Source organism: Molothrus ater, chromosome Z (genome assembly GCF_012460135.2).
Source record: "Molothrus ater isolate BHLD 08-10-18 breed brown headed cowbird chromosome Z, BPBGC_Mater_1.1, whole genome shotgun sequence".
Classification (NCBI taxonomy): Eukaryota; Metazoa; Chordata; class Aves; order Passeriformes; family Icteridae; genus Molothrus; species Molothrus ater.
In genome coordinates this window covers 25072648-25088098 of record NC_050511.2, presented here as the reverse complement: position 1 = coordinate 25088098, position 15451 = coordinate 25072648, and the positions used below count along the sequence as shown (strand labels likewise).

At 40.0% G+C, this 15451-nt stretch overlaps 1 protein-coding gene across 1 annotated transcript in view; it reads left to right on the top strand.

The window, feature by feature from the left end:
• ARHGEF28 (Rho guanine nucleotide exchange factor 28) overlaps positions 1-15451 on the top strand; it is a 119731-nt gene that overhangs the window by 12700 nt on the left and 91580 nt on the right. Inside the window, 3 exon segments of the mRNA XM_054517972.1 lie at positions 8765-8912; positions 10713-10819; positions 10822-11005. Coding sequence (XP_054373947.1) covers positions 8765-8912; positions 10713-10819; positions 10822-11005 — 439 coding nt within the window.

The window sequence follows — 15451 nt, the reverse complement described above, 5'->3', positions numbered from 1 at the left end:
GGACGGAGCTGGTCCAGCTCTGGCTGGAGTCAGGAGCAATTTGTTATTGTCTGCTCTGGGAGCCTGGTCAGGTCCATCATGGAATGCATGGGGATGCACAAAAGAGTATGCACAAGCTGGCCTCTGGATGCAGGCTTGCTGCCAGAATGAGACTGAGAAAATGTATCTGAAAGAATGGGACCTATTTTAAAAGATATGAAAGAAAAGAATGGGTGCTTCAAAGGGTGTCCATCAGCAGGCAGATAATTTTTGTTCCACTGGTATATTAATTTTTTTCCCCTCAGTCCTTAAACTGAGATTTTTCTGGGCGGGGACTTTGTGCTTACATGTTTTTGTGTAGTGTCTGCAGCAGTAGAGCCCTGATATTACATAGGACATGAGAATAATAACTGGTCTGATTTGTATATTTTAAATCAAGTCAACTGAAAGAGATTAGTCCTTTTCTTTTAGTCAGCAGTTGTATGTCGGAAGAAAAGTTAATTTTCTTATTGCAGAAATTTTCTGACCTATGTTAACATCTTTTTCTTAAGCTTCCTAATTCCACCATATTACTTTATGCATGAACATAAGTTGTTGTGTCCCTGACAGCAAAACACTGAATGATATTTTCAATGGTAGATGAGCAAGAACATTAATGTATGTTTAAGCAATGGGTTTAAATTTTTTTCTTTCTTCTGCTTTCTCCCCTCTCCTTTCTGATAAAAGCATTCCAGATATTTTTATTTTTATCCAGTGTTTCCAGAATTAAAAGATATCCCATTTATTTATTTATTTATTTATTTATTACTTGTTTATGTTGTGTTGTTACCAAATAGGACTCTGAAAATGTTTCTCCAACTTTGCTGCTGTCTTAGTTTGATAATTAGCTAAACACAGCTTTAAGACTGGTGGTGGAAAGGTAAGGAAAATAAAGTCAGTTTGATGTAAAGTGCTGATTTGCTGTAGACCTGCGCTGCAGTTCAGATTGTTTAAAAACACTGGTAGATTAATTCTGCATGAATGGTCAGTTCCACGACTGTCTCTTATACTGCTGCTGACATAGAGCAGCCATAAAAAGCACAAAGCCAGCATAAGCTCTGTATCATATGCTCTCACTGATGCCTTAGGATTTTAGCTTTAATATTTTTCACGTATTTGTAATCCTGCAATTCTTTAGTGTATAACTCTAAACTCCATATAGAGTGTTAGTTACTGCTTTCCCATTTTGGTCAGACAAAACAATTCCTCTCCAGGCCTGGGGATCAAGGACTCCTCACTGTCTCAGGCCCTGAGAAATGTAGACAAAAGTGAGTTGGGGGTGGGAGCAAATGTGGGGTAAATGACTTTATTATTTGCAGCTGTAATTGGCAGATTAACCCCCAAAAGACAAACAGACCAAACTTACATAAGTAAAAAAACCTGTGACCCATCGTCCATTTTGGGTGTAGTCCCTGGGGAGGCCTTGTCTGCCCTAAATGTACCTGAGGGCCCTTCAATAAATATAATTACTTTTTGTTCCCTTAATTTTTTCTGGTCTCTGATTTTAGGTAGCTCCAGCAGGCACCATCACTAATTCAGCAAAAATGAGGTTGTGTTCCCAGAGTCTGACATGGGTCAGGTTAGTGTGGCTGGATGTTGCTTATGGTGACGTGGAAGTGGTGTTCCTGCCAGCTGTATCTTAAATTGAGTAAAGGACTGGTTGAAAGGAACAGGGGCTAAACAGAAGAAACTCCTTAAGACTGAGGACGACAATTTTTTTTGTGGTAAGATAATGCCACAGAAAATAAAGACCTGGAAAGCATCTGGACATATTGCATGTGCACTGAATGAAAAACATATGTCTAATACATGATTTTTAAAGTGGGTAGTGTTAGAGGCAGCTTAACAGTGCACAGTAGTGTAGAGACTTGCAGACATATGTATGTCATGACCTGTTACTTTGTTTCTTCTTATTAGAGGATTTTTTTTCTTTCTTCTGTGTTTTTTTTTTTTTTTTTTTTTTTTTTTTAATTCAGTTGGATTCTAATTCCTTTTGCTGGAGGCAAATCTTGCAGTTCTCAACAAAAGCCCTTGTTTTTCTGTCTGTGTCTCTGAAGAGAGCGAACCTTTGTTGAGGCTAGTGAGGAGGTAGAAGGTGTAACTCATTTTGAGACATCAGCTTTGGGTAAAAGCCAGTGTATGCAGTTTCAGAAACTCCCAATACAGTGGATGCATTTCAGTCTGTCGCTGAAAGGGGAGTATTGCAATAAGTTTGACTGAAAACCCACATGGTTTAAGGATGGTCTCCTATTAAACCCTAACAACATAAAACAATCCTTTATCTCTCTTCCCCTGATCAAGGCCATATCTCTCTTCCCCTGATCAAGGCCAAAGACTTGTTAAGCCGTTAAAGAAGCACAAAGTATGTACCAGGCTCAGGAGGTGGGAGAGGCCAGACAGGGATTGTTTGGGTGGGAGGAAGTTCACAGTGCTGTGTGTTAGGGGACTGTGTGAGTGGTGTTTTCAAGCAGGGTGAGGAAAATCCATCTCTGGGGAGTAAACTTGGGCAGCTTTTATCCTGCTGTGAGGCAAGGGAGTCAGCTAGTTAATTTGTCAGTATCTCCTCCATCCTTCTTTGCTTGGAGTCTACTTTTGTGGTCAGTTTGGATGTAATAGAGTACTTAATTTTTTTCCAGATTATGCGGGCTACTTACTCAAAAAGGCGGCTCTAACTTCTACCAGTACTTACTTTTTCTTTAAAAAAGGCACTGCATCTGAACCAAAATGAGGAGCTTCCTGCTTTTTCATATCAAAAGAGGGAAGCTTATTAGGAAATTCGCGTAATTAGGAAATTTCTCTTTCAGTGCTTTTCTATTCAAGATAGTGCTGGGGCCTTGCTAGAGGCATCTTTCAGATTTTGATTTGGTGGTCACTGAACGCTTTCTTTTCTCACTTTTTTGACAAGAACAGAGAGCTGCCTCAGCTGCTAGTCAGTGGACTTCCTGTGTACTGTATTGCCTTAAGCACCTGTGGGGGTGATGCTTCTTACTTGTGCTGGAGGTATCTGTGCAAATGCATCCTCTGCATTTCTCAGAAACCTGCCGCATACTGAAGAAATACCTACAGGTAGTTGATGCATAAAGCCGATGTGGTTTGGAGAATCTGCCGTGGTGCACTTTGGATATTTTTAGCTATACAGTTTGAAAGCTAATGCTTCTAGAGAAATGTTCAGCTTTTATCTCTTTATCGCTCCTTTTTTTTTTTTTTTCAGTTTGTAAGTTCTTTCCTTCCCTGAATGCAGTGTTGTGTGCTGAATCCCATTGCATTCAATTCAGTTGGAGTGCATGCTTTTTAAGCAAGTCCTTAACTGCATTTGCTGCAGTCTGTAGACAAGGTCTGTCTGGTGGACACTATAAAAACATCACAGAATATTGGAAAGGCATATTTATAACTTTTTTCTTGCTATTAATATTTTGAATATGATTGATTTGGATTAATTTAGAATCTTCCTACTGCTAAAATTTCCCTATTTTAACATCTTTTGTGTAGAAGTGTTCACAGTTGCAGGTGAGTTGCAGAAGGGTCATTAAAACTGTATGGCTGCTACTGTTCTTGTCCAGGCACAAGTAAAATATAAACATTTTCTGAAGTGAATCTTCTCAACAGTGAAAAAATATTTATGTGAAATTGCAGTGACCAGTAGCAGCTGCCATAGAGGAAAATATTCCTATTATTGCTGGCAATACTTGGAGATTTGCATTTGCTTCAGTGTGTTGGGACTTGTGTTTTGGGAACAATTAAGCCATTGTTTTACCCCAGCACATAAATATTTTTCTTACAGCATGTAATTACAAAGCTGGTATTTGTTTGTCCTGTTACATTTGGAGATGATATCCTTGAAACCCTGGGTAAAACATTACTTCTCAAGCTATTACGCTACATGCTTATTTTGGTAAGGAAATTTTTAGTATACTTTAGAATATGTTATTTTTCTGGTAAAAAGCTGCTGGAAAGTAGATTTTTCCAGGCTATGTATACATGGATAGAGAGCAATTGTTGAAATTAAGCATGGTGGCTTGGATCTGGAAGTCCTGTAAAGATCTTTTTGTGCTGCACCTGTTTTGCTGGGGCAGGTTCCTCGTGAGGAAGATGGTGGTTTTCAAAATGGAAGAAGCACAGTTCACATTAATGGCCAGTTATTTATTGAGGCATGAAGTGTCTTGCAGCAGGCTGGGGATGAGGCACAGTGGAAGTGCCAGGGTCAAACCTTCAGCCCCTCCTGCCTGCCTGGATGCTGCTGTGTTTCAGCTGTGAGGGATTCCTACCCACACTGCCTTCTTCTCCTCACAAAGCCTGCCTCAGTCCCCTTCAGGGAACAGGGTCATTCCTCAGACCCTGTTCCCCCGCAGAACAGGATCAGATGAGTGTCAGGAGGTGGAAGTTCTCCCAGGTCTGGCCTTTGCTGTTTCCTACCCAGGACAGGGGTTTCAGCGGACCCTGCTGCTGCACAGCTGACATGGTCAGTTCTCAAGTGCCCTAGACAAACCAAGGGAAAATGTATGTCTGAAAAACGTGATTGGTGGCACTGAAAGAGTGCATAGACCTATAAATCTTACTAAAAACACAAACCTTGCTAATCTCCTCCCTGGTGCCAGTGCCAGGACAGTGTCTTCCCTGGTAATAAAAGGTAGGCTTTACTTTATGGATCCCAGAGAGACAAAAACTAACACTTCCTCAGCCACAGGTTTAATGTGTTCGGAGTTGAGTCTGTGTCTCACTTAAGGTCCCCCCAATTGCCATGTCTTCTCCCCAGTTCCTGTGTATGCTTTTCTGGTTTTTATTTGAAGGATTACAATGACAATCTTGGCTTTCTTTAAATCGATGTCAAACTCCTCTTGGCTGCACTAGGCTGAGGACTATAGGTGAGTCAAAGGTGTTGCTGCAGGTGCCTGAAGTTCTCTGCTGTTACAGGTCTGAATGGTGTTTGAGAGATCTCCAGTTGTCATGTTCTCCTGTGGTGATCGTGTAGAAATGAATACCTTTTTTTAGCCATGCCTATGTAAATCTACGTAAGATAATGGCTGGTCAGTGTCAGTAAGACTGACTGACTTAAAAATTTGTTTTCTTTACAAGTCCATCAGAATCAACACAGTGTGAGCTTGAGGCAAGGACCTTCCCCTGCACCTACCTGAGAAATGGGCTGTGGCCAGGGGCTGTGGTTATTTGCTGAGATGGTGAAGTGGCACATCCTTCCTCTTGCTTTGATTAAGTGGGGACTGAGCTATCTGAGGTTCACAGGGACCCTGAAAGCATGCTTAAGCATACCTACATGTAGAAATCAAGCTCTTTCTGTTACATTTTCCCAAGTCTATGAGGATACAGGTAACCTTATTAAGGCAAGGAAAGAGTTGGGAGAGATGTTAGGCTGTTGTTAAAAGAATGAACCTGTGAAAATGGTGTCAAAGACATCTAGCACAGGATTGTCAAGAATATGGCTCTTCTGGATCCATGCTCTCACAGCTGCTTTGTATTCAGTGTACTTGGCTACTTTTCCAAAGATGTGGTGCCAGTGTGACTTATCTCATTTGGGTTTTGGTATCTGGAGGATAAGCTTAAATTTTATGTTTAGAAATGTAGAAGAAATGGTTGAGATGTGTTTCCAGTTTCAGTGTCTGGAACAAACTCAGACCAAACATCATTTTGTAGAAAGCCAGTGTTCTCATTTCAGGTGGTGTGTATACTGTAATCTATTTCTGTTGATTTTGCTCTTTTGTACTGATATGTGAATTAGGGCTTAATTACTTACTTTTCAATGCAAATAACTGTAGTTTTAGTTTCTTTGTGCTTTAGTAGTAAGTCAGTGCTAGGGGTTTTTTTCAGACTTGAGATGGTGCATTGGTCATCCCTTGCAGAACAGGTTGTGAAGCAGTGGAGAAGGCTTTCTCTCACTTGTGGTGACAGTGATGCTGGGCAAATGAGTTTCGTAAGTGTAAATTTCTCATGGAACACCTGTAAAAGTGTTTCATTGTTGTTTATGTAGGCCATTTAATCGCTGTAACAGTTAAGTGAATATGCTTTGATAGAAAACCTGGATTGAGCACTCTGGCTCTGCCAGGAAGCAGTGCTTTTACAAAAAAGGTGTCATCTCCCAAAACCTCCATGAAAGCCTTGTGAAGCAGACAGACATTTCTTTGGTGGAGGACTAAATTACTGCATCTCACTGCAAGATCTAGCCTGCTCCCCTCTTGATTGTGTGCCTTGTTAGGAAAGGAGGAGGAAGAAGGGAGCTGGAATTGCTCCCACTCCGGTGACTCTGGGTTAATTTGTCTGTGGTGAAAAGATCTGTTCAGGTAGTTCCTGCTGCAGCCTGCTCCTGGGGCTGGACTGACCTTGCATGAAGGACTCAGGATATAAATACTTCTGCAGGGATTGGGTATAAAACTTTAATTACTTTCTCAAAGTATTTTTCTACATAGGAGTTTTCAAGAATGGACTGCAAGTGATCTTTTTGGAAAAAAAGTGATTAAATAGATCCTCTAATATATTTGGCTTCACACAGAGACAATTTGAAAGTAAACTGATACATGTTTTAGTTGCAGCAGCGGCTGAAAGAAGAAATAGTTTGGAACGGAGCAACGTGAAACAGGAATATCTGAAGGCAGGATAGAAAGTGCTGGAGATGATGATAGGAACTTGTATGAAATAACTGTTTCTGATGTCAGGTGTGATAACCATACAGCATCAAAAATAATATTCCACTATTACTTTCTGTGTTGTCTCTGAATCTTATACTGTAATATAGGGTTTAACCTCTTATTGGATAATTTGGGACTTTCCAGTTGAATCACTTAATTGTTTGGCCAGATACAAGGTAGCTGCCAATTTCCTTCTTTTTGTAAAATCTTTGCTTAAATGACCATGACTTGAATTTTCTTTAGTGTTGCAAGGAGCGAGCTCTATAGAACTTGTTTTTTATTATGTACGCATGAGCTTTCCACTGTCTTTTTTCCTCTAGACAAGGATTTGTGAAATTCTCTCTCATGCTTATACATTATGTAATGTAATTAGTTTAAGATATTTCTCTGTCCTTTGTGAACCTGCGTTAGCATTTTTTAAAAAGGAGCAGTGTGGCTAAAATTTCGCTTGAATTTTTGTCCCCGCCAACAGTGGCTGATTAAGTGAGAAAAGTTTCCACAGAATATCTCCCTTGTTTTGCATAGTTAGGGCAAAGAAAACATGAAAAATGTGTGGCTGTGTACTTTCTCTGACTCAGGGGTCCAGAGGGCATAGAGATGGTTTGGGAGTTGTGGCCTCAAGCGCCCATGTGGAAGAAATTCTGCTGTGCTCCTCTTTATTAGGCAGCTGAACTCACTGGAGCAGACTGTGGAGGATCTTCAGAGACTTACTCTATTCCTGTCTCCCCACATTATTACTCAACAGACCAAAATGGTTATTCACAAATACAATAATTTCTTTAAAAAAAAAGACTGTTTTAATAACAACAGTAAAAGCAGCAACTGCAATAATAATAACAACACATTCTGGTTATAGTAGTGCAAAACCCAAAGACAAATAGGAGAAACACTTTGCAGCTATAATAACACTTCAGGCCACTTAAAAAGGGGTGTTATCAGTGTTTGGGGATGATAGGCATGTTTGCTTTTGATACTGAACTCATAACGTTTACATTTGTCCTTATGGGAAGAGTCCTATCTGAGGAAGATTTCGTGCTTGAAACCAGCCTTTGCCTCTCCACCCCAGTTAATTAGATTTGTCTACATTGAAGAGGAAAACACAGGCGGAATCTGCATTGTTTTGAGTGACAAGAAAATGTCCTTGGGGAAGGCAGGCTGAGGTGTGAAGTTGTTGAGGGTGGCAAGAGTCACACCGCAGTGAAGTGTTTGGCTTATAATTAGCAGGGTAAGGACAGTCAGAGGTGTAAGCGTGGCTTTCAGCCACAGAATTTTCTGTGTTACTGTGTTGTGCTTTGTTTTTTACAAGACTCATCTATTGAGCTGGTGGAGTCAGTCCTGTGGTAACTGTTTGAATAGAGCAGGGCAGGCATCTTTGAAAATATGGCTCAGATATTCTTCTGTAGCATGCTTTCTGCCAGATGTTGGGGCAATTCTGCCTTATTTAGAACAACTGTGGCAGTCAGGAACTGTGCTGTAGCACACTGTCCTCCTCCTCAAGGAAATGCAGCTTGATCTAAATTTCCTCCCACAGACTTGTCAGGCATTTGTTATTGTTTGCCACTTCTTAGATCCTTTTCCTGTACTTTTTTGAAGCTATTGTATGACAGGTTTTTCTTGGCCGGTTGCTTTCTATTTACTATAAAGAAACCCACAGACAAATATCTGGGAACTAGTGTTCTTTGAAACCATTTGTAGAATTGCATTGGTGCTTCTTTTTGAAAACTGAAGTCTAAGGTAATTTAAATAACTTCTGAATTTTTTTAATTTTTTAAACAAAACTTGCTTTTGTAAATAACTAAATATTTGGGTCCGGTTATTCTGATGCATTTTAAATAAAAAAATCAATTGTGTTTGTGTGGGGTAAGATGAAATAAATTTCTTTAAAGACATTATTTAAAAAGCATTTTTAAAAATTAGCTTTGCTGTTGCTGGCATAAAACCAGCTTTGTTTTCTAAGTGGAAGTAGGAAATGGAAAATTTGTCACTGTATCAGGGCCTGTGTATAGCAGAGTTATGAAGATTACAATAAACTTAGACCTGAATTATACATCAGTGGGTCTGTTGAAGATGAGAAATTTACTGGATGTTTCAGAATGCACGTTCAATTTCAGGGACAAGTGACTATACATGCAAAATTTGACAAAGACATTTACATCCCAGTGGATGCTGAGTTTTACTTTTTTTATGATGGATCCCTGAAGAGACACATAATGTTTGCTGAGCGAGTTAGTGACAACACTCTTCAGTCCATAGCTCCAGGTGAGCCTTAGTTCATGTTTATATTTTTCCACTCTTTGCTCTACCCCAACCCCATTTCAAAGCTCAGCATGACTGGACAGTTTGATAAAACTGTTTTATGTCTCTGTAATGGAGAAAATGCAGGGATTTGAATGATGGGCTTTAGGATCCAGGTTGAGTTTGACTCTCCATAGGTGATCCTGCCTTTTGTAGCAATCCATGCGAACACAGTATCAGATTAAGTTTTACTGGACTTGCACCATGGGGTGTGCATTAAAATGCAGTCTTCAGGGATGGTGAAATTTTTAATGTGACTTGTTTCTGTGCCACAGCCATTTGCCTCTGGTAATCCTAACACCTGAAAAAGTCCTGTTATTTCTGAGCTCTCTGTTGGTGCAGCTGTCAGCCTGGCTTGCAAGACCCTCCTGCTTGTAATGCTCAGAGCTCTAATGGAGCTGCACATGGTACAGAATTGTCTGGGAAACTGTTCCAGGATGCCTCGCTGGAAACAAGGGACATCTGTGTTGCCTCCCAGCTGGCTCTCTGCCTTGGGCTTGTCTCCCTCATGGATGTAACATATACCCTGCTTGTCACCTTTATTGTGTGCTTCGTGACCTTTTCATTTGTGTGAGTAGGAGGCAATAAGGTGTGGAGTACCTGTGCAATTGGATCTTCTTGTTTTCTCTTGTGTTCTAAAGGGGATTTAGAGTCTGAAAATAAGTGCAGAGTATAAAAAAGGGAAGTTCATTGCTGTTACATAGTGACTCCTCTGAACCTGTAAATGCTAAATAATTGTCATGGATTACAACTGGGAAAAATAGAATGCTAGGCTTGTTCCAAGTGGGTTTTAATTTTGTTTTTAAGATCTCAGCATATTGTGTGACACTGTTAAATGATTGCTTCTGGGGGAGGAGCAAAATCCAATGGCTACAGGCAGCCCTTAAGCATGACAAAAGCAGATGAACAGATTACAATAAAATGTGAGGTTAAACTATATCCTTGCTGATATTAGTGTTATTCTATGGTAGCCAAATTGCACATAAGGGAGCACAGAACGCTTTAAAAGCAACTAGTTGTGGCAAGTACATGCGTCCTTCTGCAGTTACTACATTGCACGTGTACTCATAGTTTTTCAGAACACAATGGAAAATTTAAACTTGGGCCCTTAGTACATTGTGTTTAACTCTCCAGTGAGAGGTACAGCTTGCACCTCATTTAGATATCCTCTTTTAGGCATCCACCCTGCCTTAGATGTCAAAGGAGTAGGAGAGAAAGACAAAATGCTGATGAGGTTAAAGGGAAAAACTCCCTTGGACTGGGAGGGTCCCAGCTATAAGTAATAAAATTGATACAGCATTTAATCAAGTTTGCCAAGACCCTGAAGAGTGCATTAGTTAAAAGCTTTTGGGTTCTGGCCTGGGTAAATGCAAAATCAGTTTTAATAAATAGATGTATTACTCAGAATTAATTTTGCAGGCCACAACCCCACTCTTTTCAAGAGCATCTAATTTTTCTTAATGCTTATCCAAGAATCTTTAATTCTTTCTACTGTGGTTGAAGAACCCTCACCTAAAAAGACTGATTCTAGAATTAATCAAGTTGGTATAATTGGGAGGACTATCAGTTCAAGTCTAGTTGAATCCAAGTTCATCAGTATAAATGCTTGGTGGATGTCTAAGACAAATCAATGTAATGAAAGGGAAGAATAAAATAATTCTGAATGAGCAGCCACAGCTCTTGGATGCGGATGAGAGTGAAAAATAACTGATGTATTTTCTGAACACAGATGATGTTAGTGATTAATTTAGATTATAATTACAGGCCATGGATACCAAGAAGCAGTTTCTGTGTCTCTGTTAAAGTACACAGTGGGTTTCTCACCTGTGGTCCTCAGCAGCTGTCCCATCACTTACTGAGAGAATCTGTCATGTGCAAGTTGTCTCGCTTTCTGGTTGATCACGCAGAACCTGTCACTGCCAGTAGTCACAAGATGGTGCTGGATAAGTTTGGGCTAAGGACGAAAGATCTGCAATCACTGGATAATGACTTGATGATGGCTGTTGCTTATGAAAAGTTGCCTTCAACCTGGAACATCCTTGGAAGCTGCCCAGAAGGTGGTAGAGTTTTATTTGAAGTTAGAAACCTTTTATCAGTGGTTTGGTGCACCGTTCAGAGGAGAATATCTCACTGTTTGGTCCAGATTCTCTACTCTTGTGCTTTATTTTGTGGTTAATATGAAAAATTGTTCCAAGTGTGAGAGGGGTAATCAGAGATTTGGTTTGTGCCCAGAGAGTTAAAAAGGATGGTTGTTGTAACTCTGTCTCCCTAGAAGGTTTTTCTGCCTTGACTCACTGTGAATGCAGTTCTTTATTTATAATTAGCTCTGTTTAAAAGAAGCAAGAACTGTATAATGAAGCTTTGCAGCCATAATTCTAACCAAGTGAGATATTTTGTCTTGGGAGAAAAAGGTAATAGTCAGAGGAGAGTATGTTACTGTAGGCATTCCAGTGTGCAGAATGAACATAGTTTTTGCCATTGTTCTGTCAATGTTTATCCTTCATTTATGACTGTGGTTATTCTGTGGGGAAAATATCATTAAACAAGTTTCTAAGTGGTTTTTTTTTTAGTTGTAGAGGAAGTGGAATGAAAATACCTGTGAGACATTATGTTAGGCTATGCTACTGAAAAACTTCATAACAAAATCAGGTGGGATTTTCCTAGTTTCAGGTTTCATTGCAAACAAAGAACTGTAGATAGGGTTTGCTGAAGAGTATATTTTTCTTTTGCAGAGTCAGCTGATTTATAGCTGAGGGTGGAAACTGTGTTATACTTGATAGCTTCACATGTTTTTTACTGAAAATTTGGTAGTTTTGGCTGTTTTCCTTTTAGTACTTTAAATTGCTGAAAATTAGAAGACAGGCAGTTTCCATGTCAGCCAAACTGAAAGAGATGCATGCAAGCTTTTGGGAAATAAAAACATGTCAATTAAGCTCATTTCTTTGGGTAAGGGCTTTTTTCACATTTTAAATCTTTCTAATTCTTAATGACAGATAACTTAAAATCTGAAGAATGTTTTTTGTCTGTCTGTTGCAAACAGTTGTAAAACCAAATACCAAGTCTCGTTCAAATATTGGCTAGACAGGAGAGAAAAAAAAGGCTGTTAGTTGTTTCATTTTATGTGGAGTAAATATTTGCTCAGCTTCTGGAAAAACTGTTGTATTTTAGCAGTGAGGACTTTGTATCAAAACATGAAGAAATCAGCTGTGGTTTTGTTCACAGGCTTATCTAAGGTATATCACCTTACATGTAAACGATCAGCTGAAACCCAACCCAGAAGCATCAGCAGGATGCCAGGGCTACTTAGAGATGCTTTGGCATAGCCAGCTGGGTACCTACGTGCTTGAAACATGGGGAAAGGTTATCCTGGTTGTGTTGTAGGCCCAGAGAGTGAGAGATCATCTCAGCCGGTATCTCAGAGTAAGCTCTGCCAGGGCAACTGCTATCCACATAGCAAAATTCTTTAATTTTCAGTTGTGATAATTGTTAATTTTCAGGTGTACTGCAGTGTTTATATGGAAAAAGAATATGTTGCCCTTGCAAGGCTTTTATAGATCTTGTGTTTTTTGTTTCTATGTATTTTTCATACTTTGTTCACTTTTCAGATTAAAATGCTATACATAAATGAAATTTCATTGCAGCCGAAAGAGTTGGGATATGTGCCCCTATTGCCATACAGAGTCTTTGTGAACATTTGAAGTGTTAGACGAGCACGTCTTCAGCATACTGTGGTGGGGTTGCCTCGTGGGCACAGTTGCACTTGAAGAAGTGACATCTCTTTTTGTACAACAGATGCTGCACTTAAATGAAGCCAGGGTCTTTTGCCTGGTTTCTGAATAAACAAAACAAATTCCTGGGACCTGGTAGCAATGCTCATTTACAGTGGGATCTCTCAGTGACTCTCGCCTGGGCAGTGTTTGGGCCCACCCCCTTTCAGGGGGACTCCTGAAAGCTTTCTGGACAGTTTTTCCTTCAATCCAAGGGAGGCTACTCCTTCCCTGTGTCTCTCTCTGAGGTCCAGGCTTGGGCTGGGCCTCATACCTATTTTGCTCTCCTCTAGGCAGTTTGTATAATTTTTCTTTAACTTCTGTATCCTTTTGATCCTCTCTCCTGATTCTGAGAAGCACCGACTGGAGTTGCTTCCTTGTGCTGTCCCCATCCCTGTTTGTTTGTCCCCAAAGCCAAGAAAGCCAAGCAAAGCTGAGGGCTGTCTGTGGCTGAGGGAGGCCTGTGCACAGAGGGGAAGGACAGGGAGGGAGAAGGGGATGGACTGAGTCTGGAGAGCTTCATGCTCAGCACATGAGAAGAAGTCCTTCGTTTTCAACAGTGAGGTAATCAAAGATTATCCCTCTACTTTTCTACATGCTCTGAAAGTTCAAAATGGGTGAGAAATAGGATCTAGAAATTTATGAGTATTTAGAAGTAGAATGAGAACTTTCCCTGCTTGCTGTCCCTATGACTCCTCGTACCAAAGATTGGAAGTATCTTGACACTTGACATTGTCAAGATGTTCTTTTTAATATGAATGTTATAAAATATATGGGTGCTATCATCCAGCATTACTTAGGGCATAACACTTTTGTGATTCAGTCAGTTTTCAGAGCTGTAGGGCTATTTTTGTTGGAAAAAATACTTTTGAGTGACATGTTGCTGGAGAAAACTATTGCACTATCTGCTGTTTTTTGACTTCATTGATTTTTATGAGGATTTAGAAATGTAAGGGTTGATGGAAAGATAGAGGAACTCTTTGGTCATAGGAGTTTTGGTATTCAGGAAAAATGTTTGAATTCCTTTTATAAGGTATAAGAAGGATTGGATAAAGAGAGCCAAGAGATTGTCTAGAGAGCATTGCAGGTAATTCAGGAACTTAGTGTAGTTGCACACGTCAGGAGTTATTGGCCACATTATAGGAAGCTGGACAAAAGAAACAAGAAAGCACGACCCTCTTTGTAATCCTGACTTGTAATAGATGTCTGTGTGACAGCTGTGACAAGAGCTGCTCACTCCCACACAGTGGTCAGATGCTGAGATCAGCATCTTGGTGCTAGAGAAAACTGGGGACTCAGCAAAGGTGCTATGCTTAGACATTTGTTTGTTGGTGGGTTTCAGGAAAGGAGAAAAAGGGGTAGGGAGGAGGGAGAGGGAGAAGCCAATTTTGTTTATTGCACCTTGATAAAGGATATTTTCCTTCTGAACCAGATTATTGAATTTATGGAGACAATCAGTATTAAATGATAACCTAAAGAAATTGCTAGTGCTGCCAGAAAAAAAGAAGAGAATTTTCCCACAGTATTTTTGTTTACAAAAAAAAATTAAAAAAAAGGGGGAAAGATGCAAAGAGGGAAGGGAGGAAAGAAACACTAAAAAGAGAAAGCGAGAGAAGGAAGAAATAAATCTGAATGAGAAAAATGCTTCCGAGTAACTCTTTTTTTTCCTTAGCATCATCAGGTTATGGCAGCCTTCCACTACCAGCAGTCCCAAGAACCATCAGACATAGGTTCAGCATCTTCCCTATGGCTTTTTTATCCTTGACAAACACAGGTTTACATTTCTCAGCTGTCAGAGGCAAAGGGGAGCACAGGAGGGCACTTTGCAAGCAGTGCTCTTTATGGACAAGAAACTGAGGGCATCTTAGTTTCTGGTTGTTTTGGAGGTGCTGTCAAGAGAGTGAGTTCATGTTGTCTGGGTTACTTAACTGTGCTGGTAAACAAAGAACACTTGCTGCCAGCTTTGCCACCATTTACAGTTATTTTCAAGAGGAAGACTGCTCTTTTAGGTTTTTGTCTGTTAATGGAAGCAATAATGTTACAGCCTGAATTAAGAAAACTAATTGTGGATCGAAGAGAAGGAAACAATGTTTAGTTCCCTTTTGTGAACAAGGAGATTTTCCATTTTTTTTTCTTAAATGCACTGTAATTGTTTTCTAGGGATAGGTCTTGTGGAATGAACTGAGCTACCATGTTGCTTTATGTGTTGCTTTAAAGTCTGCCTTTGGGGGACACTTTCCCATTTTCTGTGGCACTTTTTCCTTTATGGCTCTTTCCCTCCCCTTTTCTTTGTAATTAATGTTACTCTTTTCACTTGGTATTCCTTCTAAAGTGCACAAGCTCAAACCTGACTGGTGCATGTCAGGGTTTTGATGTAAATTAAAGAAATTCTGTCTGTGTCTCCTCTTCAGCTGGAATTTTAGATTACTTTTTTTTCCCATTGAAGGAAATGGAGAGGAGTGCAAAGTGCCTATTCTCCTTCACAGAGTTAGAAAAACACTGGGAACAGCTGATAAGTGTGTCTAGGTTTGGGGAGATTTGTGAGGAGAGGTAATTGTGTTTTGGTCATAAAATTCAGGAAGTTAGAGAAACAGATAAATCTTTGTCCCAGTAGGAGTTTGTTCTTTTGGAAACTGTACCTGGCAGAGGGAGGAGGATGCTAGCCTGTGTGTTTTGAAGCAGATGTGTGTCTTCTAGAGCCTGCTGCTGACCCAGAAACCTGCATGGGGCAAGATA